Raw genomic sequence first — 6,139 nt, forward strand, 5'->3', positions numbered from 1 at the left:
CCCCGCGATTGGTCGAATTTACATGGTCCTTCGAGCCGGATCTCGTGCCACCAAAAAGTGCACTGACCAGTGACTATACAGTGTCGCGTGAGATCCAAGTTCCAACCACTTAGTCAACTGAGCAAGGGAACCGCCATCGGAGAGAAGCACCTCCGTCGCGCAGCATCTACACGAGCCCACGCCGCATCGTAACGATTAGCAACAGAATCCCAGATCAACGTCCATTTGATCAAGGTAAGGGCGTTCATTATCAAAATCAAACATGGCCCAAGCTGAATCAATCAGCACGTTACGGCGGAGACGAGGCGTCCTAGCCCGTCGACTTGCAACCATAAGGCGCGAACTCGATGAGTACGAAGCGTCTGGGAAGGCAAACAGAATCTTCCTAGCATCTTGCCGCAGCTCGTTCGATGAGCTTTGGAGGAGGATACTCGAGGTTCAAGAAGAGTTAGGTGTGGTAGATGAGGGGGAAGATGCGCGGGTAGATTCGTTATCGCAAGAGCATCGGGAGCTTGACATGCGGTTCCGAGAGCTCTTTGAGCAAATATCAGCAACAACCCCGTCGACTACAACAAGAGGTGAGACGTGCCGGAAACCAGAGCCGACCACCGTTCCAGAGGTCCGCGTGCCCCAATTCGACGGTGCCCTCGAGAATTGGACCTATTTCTACGACACGTTCACATCCATAGTGGACCTTAACGAAGGTTTGACGAATGTCCAAAAGTTCCAGCATCTACGCTCATCTATAACTGGACGGGCCGCACAGAGTATCCAGTCATTAGAACTCACAGAGGCCAACTATTCCATCGCGCTTGATACACTGAAGGACAAGTTCAATTGCCCCCTCCAAATCTGCATGCGCCATTGGAATCTGATGCGTAATTATCCGGAAATCAAAAGGGAAACTCCAGAGGCCCTAGAGGATTTGTTGGAAACCATCAGCGTAAATCTAAAGGCGCTCGAACATCTAAAGGAGCCCGTCACTTCAAACATAGCGATGATCGAATTGATCGCGTCGAAGTTGCCCGCGTCCAGCCTGCGTAAATGGCAACGCACACTGCCCCGCCAAAAGGTGCCATCCTATCAGCATCTGATAGACTTTCTCAAAACACGGGCGAACGGGACTCAATTCCTCTCTAAAGAGAAGGAATCAAAAGGGTCAACACACAAACACCGCAGTCAGCGAACAACCATACCGCATGGGCGAACCCTTGCTACAACCAGCAGAACGGTGGTGTGTCCGACCTGCAACGGACATCACGAGATCAGACACTGCAAAATATTCAAGGCCAAATCAGCGACCAAACGTTTTCAAATCGTGAAGAAGGCATCGTTGTGCATAAATTGCCTAGGCACAGGACATTCGCCGACACAGTGTACATCGGGTTCGTGTCGTATCTGCGGTCACCGACACCATACGTATCTACACCGCGAAAAAACCCAGGTAGATTCATGGTCGTCGAGCGGTCGATCTTCGAGCGGTCGATCGTCGAGCGGTCGATCGTCGAGCGGTCGGTCGGCAAGCGGTTGGTCGCCGAGCAGTCGGTCGTCGGACAGTCGCGCATCGAGCGGTCGGTCGTCGGGCAGTCGCGCACCGAGCGGTCGATCGTCGGGCAGTCGTTCATCACACAAGCGAGCCTCCACCGAACAATCCCCATCGGGATCATCGAAGTCGCGGTCGTCCCACAAATCGAGGCGAACATCCGATACTTCACGGAAGCATACATCTTCGGTTCCAAGAGGTACGAAAGAGCATTCCTCGTACGAGTCACGCTCAGCCCGGATCCGGAACACCACCCCAACCTCTTCATCCAAGTCCCAACCGGGGCAAAACTGACTGTCCGAGACTACGACAGCAAGGGGGATCGGACTAACAAACACATCTCCCCACACCCCTCTGCATCATGATCTGTTGGCCACAGCACAGATCAAGGTTTTGAACAAACAGGCACAACCAATCCGAGCCCGAGCCTTACTCGACACTGGGTCGAGCATGAACTTCATGACCGACAGGCTCGCGAACTCCCTCGGTATAAGGCAAAGGAGATGTGCGATCCAGATCGGAGCCCTCGACAATTTGAGCACCACGGCAAAACGTTACACCACGGCCACCATCACGTCGACGGACGGCGAGTACAAGAAGACATTGAGATTTCTTGTTATCCCGGCCATATCGATCCTCGTACCAAGCGAGCCCATCGATCCCTCGAGTCTGGGATTACCCAGAAATATTCATCTAGCCGATCCACAATTCCATTGCCCAGCCCCGATCGATGTTTTACTTAGTACCGGATCAACATTCGCGTCGCTGTGCATCGGGCAGGTCAATCTGGCACAACCAGGCGAACCTGAACTACGTCTACAAAAAACACGCTTCGGCTGGGTAATCGGGGGGAGTCCCACGTCCCAAACCGCGATAAATACGTTCCACGCAACCACAACGGCTCTGCAAGAGGACCTCGCACGGTTTTGGGAGATCGACGAGGGACAGGCCACTACTCATCTTTCGGAATCGGAACGACTATGTGAAGAACATTTCCGAAACCATGTCCGACGAACCAAGGAAGGCAGATACATCGTTGCATTACCGTTCAACGAAAAGCTTTCCTCACTAGGGTCATCGAAGGCCACTGCAATGAGCAGGCTCGCCTCTCTTCATCGCCGATTCCAACGCGACAAACAATATGAAACCGCGTATAGTGCTGTGATTCAAGAATATTTAGACTTGGGTCACATGACAAAGATCAACACGGATCACGCCACCGACCACGGATATTATTTACCACATCACGGCGTGACCAAGGAATCGAGCGACACCACCAAGCTACGGGTTGTGTTCGACGGCTCAGCTTCAAGTACCACGGGAGTGTCTCTAAACGACGCCCTTCATACGGGTCCGAAATTACAAGAAGACCTGAGGAACATCCTATTGAGATTCCGGTCATTTCAATATGTCCTTACCGGCGACATCGAGAAGATGTACCGCCAATTCCTCCTACGTCCAGAAGATCGTCCCCACCAAAAGATTCTGTGGCGTGCCGACAACGGAGAGATCGAAACTTACCGACTCAACACCGTAACGTTCGGTCTATCCGCAGCCCCGTATCTGGCCATCCGATGTCTCAAACAGTTGGCAGAGGACGAGGGACCTCGATTTCCGAGAGCAGCGCAGATCCTACGGCGAGACTTCTATGTCGACGATGCGTTGACCGGAGCCGATACGAAGGACGAAGCCCTATCAATCAGGAATGATCTCACGAGATTACTTAAGCTAGCCGGTCTAAATATCCGCAAATGGGCCTCAAACGATCGGGATCTGCTGAGAGGGCTACCTGAGGAAGACACCAAGCAGAAATTACATCTCGGTGAGTCATCCACGTTAAAAACACTCGGCGTCTTTTGGGATTCAGCCGACGATACCATACTATATTCGGTCAAGACGAACAGTGACACTTCCCGAATCACAAAGCGATCAATCAGCTCAGTCATCGCACAAATATATGATCCACTAGGATTGCTCGCGCCGGTAATCGTTCGAGCAAAAATGATTTTGCAACAAGTCTGGACATTGAAGGTAGATTGGGACGAATCCCTTCCGTCAGACGTACACACAGCATGGATCAAATACCACACCCAATTGCCGTTGTTAAATGCGGTAAGGTTCCCTCGGAAGACCATCCTAGAATCCGCAACGAAAATTGAGCTCCACGGATTCTGTGACGCTAGCGAAAGGGCATATGGGGCGTGCGTCTACGTGCGGACGACTGACCGAAAGAACAATATTTGGACTCGACTCCTCACGGCGCGGTCGAAGGTAGCGCCGCTCAAATCGCTCTCCATACCACGTCTCGAATTAAGTGGGGCACTTATTTTGACGTCCTTGATTTCGTCAATACAACAGGCCCTGACGACCAAGATATCGCGGATAGTCTACTGGACTGACTCCACCATCGTACTCCATTGGATCAGGTCTTCGCCGCACACCTTGAAAACATTTATGGCGAATCGAGTCGCTGAGATACAGACCAAGACCAATATCTCCGACTGGCGTCATGTGCCTACCGACGATAATCCAGCGGATCTCATCTCCCGAGGCCAGACGCCCAAGGAATTCCTATGTCCGTCCATTTGGAAAAACGGGCCAAGGTGGCTCCTGCAAAGCGAAAGCTATTGGCCGGTTTGGAGCCCGATACCGGTAGTCGACCTCCCGGAGCAAAAGAAGACGATCTGTCTGAGGACGAGTGTTAACGACAACACTCTCCTCCATCGCTACTCGTCTTGGCCAAGACTAATAAGAATCGTCGCCCGGTGTCTTCGATGGAGACATAAGCAACACCGAACTGCCCATCTCACCACAGACGAACTGACCGCAGCGCACAACAGGCTAATAAAAATCTTACAATCCCAGCATTTCGCGCCTGAAATTCGGATCCTCCAAAAAAATCGAAGCGAGGACGTTGGAGGGAAACTACAGCCATTAAACCCCTTCCTCGACGAAGATGGGCTACTCCGGGTAGGAGGGCGACTAACCAACTCCGCCATACCCTTCAGCCAAAAACACCCGATCATCCTACCGAAATCCCCGGTGACAGAGCTAATTATAGAACAAGAGCACCGGAACAATCATCACACAGGGACCCAAGCTACCCTATACGCGATGAGACTGCGCTATTGACCGATCGACGGCCGTAGCCAGGTATGGCGCACTCTCAGAAGGTGCGTCCGCTGCTGCAGAGCCAACCCTCCACCAGTGGAATACTTGATGGGTGATTTGCCAGAGGCGCGTATTACCGAATCGCGGCCGTTCAGGAACGTCGGAATCGACTACTGCGGCCCATTCTACATCAAGGAGAGGAGGGACCGCAACCGACGTAAAATCAAGACGTACGCCGCCATATTCGTTTGTCTGGCGACAAAGGCGGTCCACATAGAGTTAGTCAGCGACCTAACCACCGACGCCTTCTTGGCCGCGCTACGCCGTTTCATCTCGCGGCGAGGATACTGCGCAACGATCCTCACCGACAACGGCACCAATTTCGTCGGGGCTAATCGGGAGCTGCAAGAACTCCGGACCCTATTGCAGTCCGACGACCACCAGGATAGGGTACAGAATTTTCTCGCCGACCGACAAATACAATGGCGTTTTAATCCTCCGAACTCACCACATTTTGGCGGCTTATGGGAAGCCGCAGTTAAATCGTTCAAACGCCATCTCATCCGCGTGGTCGGCACGGAGCTCCTGACCTTTGAACACCTCAACACCCTTGTGATCGAAATTGAGGCCATTCTCAATTCACGCCCACTGACTCCCACCTCATCCGATCCGAAAGATCCCCCTGTCCTCACTCCCGGTCATTTTCTAATCGGTGATACCCTAACCAGTTTACGGGAGCGTGATTTCAGGACAGTTCCATCAGGACGGCTATCCAGTTGGCAGCGCATTCACCAGATTAAGCAGCACTTCTGGAGCCGATGGTATCGAGAATACCTAAACGAGTTAACCCGCCGCAGCAAATGGGACAAGGGCAAACACAACATTCATGAAGGCACCGTAGTAATCCTCAGGGAGGACAACGTGCCCTCTATGCAGTGGCCTTTGGGCCGCGTAATCAAGGTCCATCCAGGAGCCGACGGAATCATCCGGACCGCTACCGTGCAGACGGCAACAAGCATCCTGGACCGCGGCGTCAAAAGACTGGTCCCCTTACCCATCCACCCAGATCCAGACGAGGCCGAACGCCCACACGGAGCGAAGGAGGTCACCAACGACACACCAGACTCCACAGCCAGAATTTGATCGGTGCCCTCTCAACGGGGGGAGGATGTTACGACGCCTAAAACATCTGCTCGCCAGCCCGCGCGACCGGACAACAACCGACCTGCGTAACGGCACTTCGACCCTCAATAAACCTAAGGACCCACCATAACTTTCATTTCCCTGCATTGTTTCGCCATATGTCTTCAATCCGATTGTCTTGAAGAATTGCAAGCCAAAATATGCTCGAAACACAGTCGGTTTTAGAGGTGTCCTTGGGTTTATTAGTCGCCTTTAAAACGCGGAGAAAGCGGGTATGCACCCATTAGGAAAACCCGAATAGCCCTGTAATAAAACAGGCTAGGTTTTCTCATACACACAGTC

General features: G+C 52.6%; 2 protein-coding genes across 2 annotated transcripts; both read left to right on the plus strand.

The window, feature by feature from the left end:
* The first annotated feature begins 262 nt into the window (after positions 1-262).
* On the plus strand, positions 263-4,675 carry LOC126875659 (uncharacterized). Its single transcript, XM_050638547.1, has 2 exons — positions 263-1,385; positions 1,923-4,675. The coding sequence occupies exons 1-2, from the start codon at positions 263-265 to the stop codon at positions 4,673-4,675; spliced, it is 3,876 nt and encodes a 1,291-aa protein (XP_050494504.1).
* Positions 4,676-4,762: 87 nt separating this feature from the next.
* On the plus strand, positions 4,763-5,797 carry LOC126875660 (uncharacterized). Its single transcript, XM_050638548.1, has one exon. It carries the CDS (start codon positions 4,763-4,765, stop codon positions 5,795-5,797), a length of 1,035 nt encoding a protein of 344 aa, XP_050494505.1.
* The last annotated feature ends 342 nt before the right edge of the window (positions 5,798-6,139 follow it).

The sequence above is a fragment of the Bombus huntii genome, unplaced genomic scaffold, assembly GCF_024542735.1.
Source record: "Bombus huntii isolate Logan2020A unplaced genomic scaffold, iyBomHunt1.1 ctg00000052.1, whole genome shotgun sequence".
Lineage (NCBI taxonomy): Eukaryota > Metazoa > Arthropoda > Insecta > Hymenoptera > Apidae > Bombus > Bombus huntii.

Bases quoted from the DNA above. Each gene is read 5' to 3' on its own strand.
- LOC126875659 (XM_050638547.1), top strand. From the start codon at position 263: ATGGCCCAAGCTGAATCAATCAGCACGTTACGGCGGAGACGAGGCGTC. The intron at 1,386-1,922 runs GTTCGTGTCGTA...TGTTGGCCACAG, and splicing joins GCCGACACAGTGTACATCGG to CACAGATCAAGGTTTTGAAC.
- LOC126875660 (XM_050638548.1), top strand. From the start codon at position 4,763: ATGGGTGATTTGCCAGAGGCGCGTATTACCGAATCGCGGCCGTTCAGG.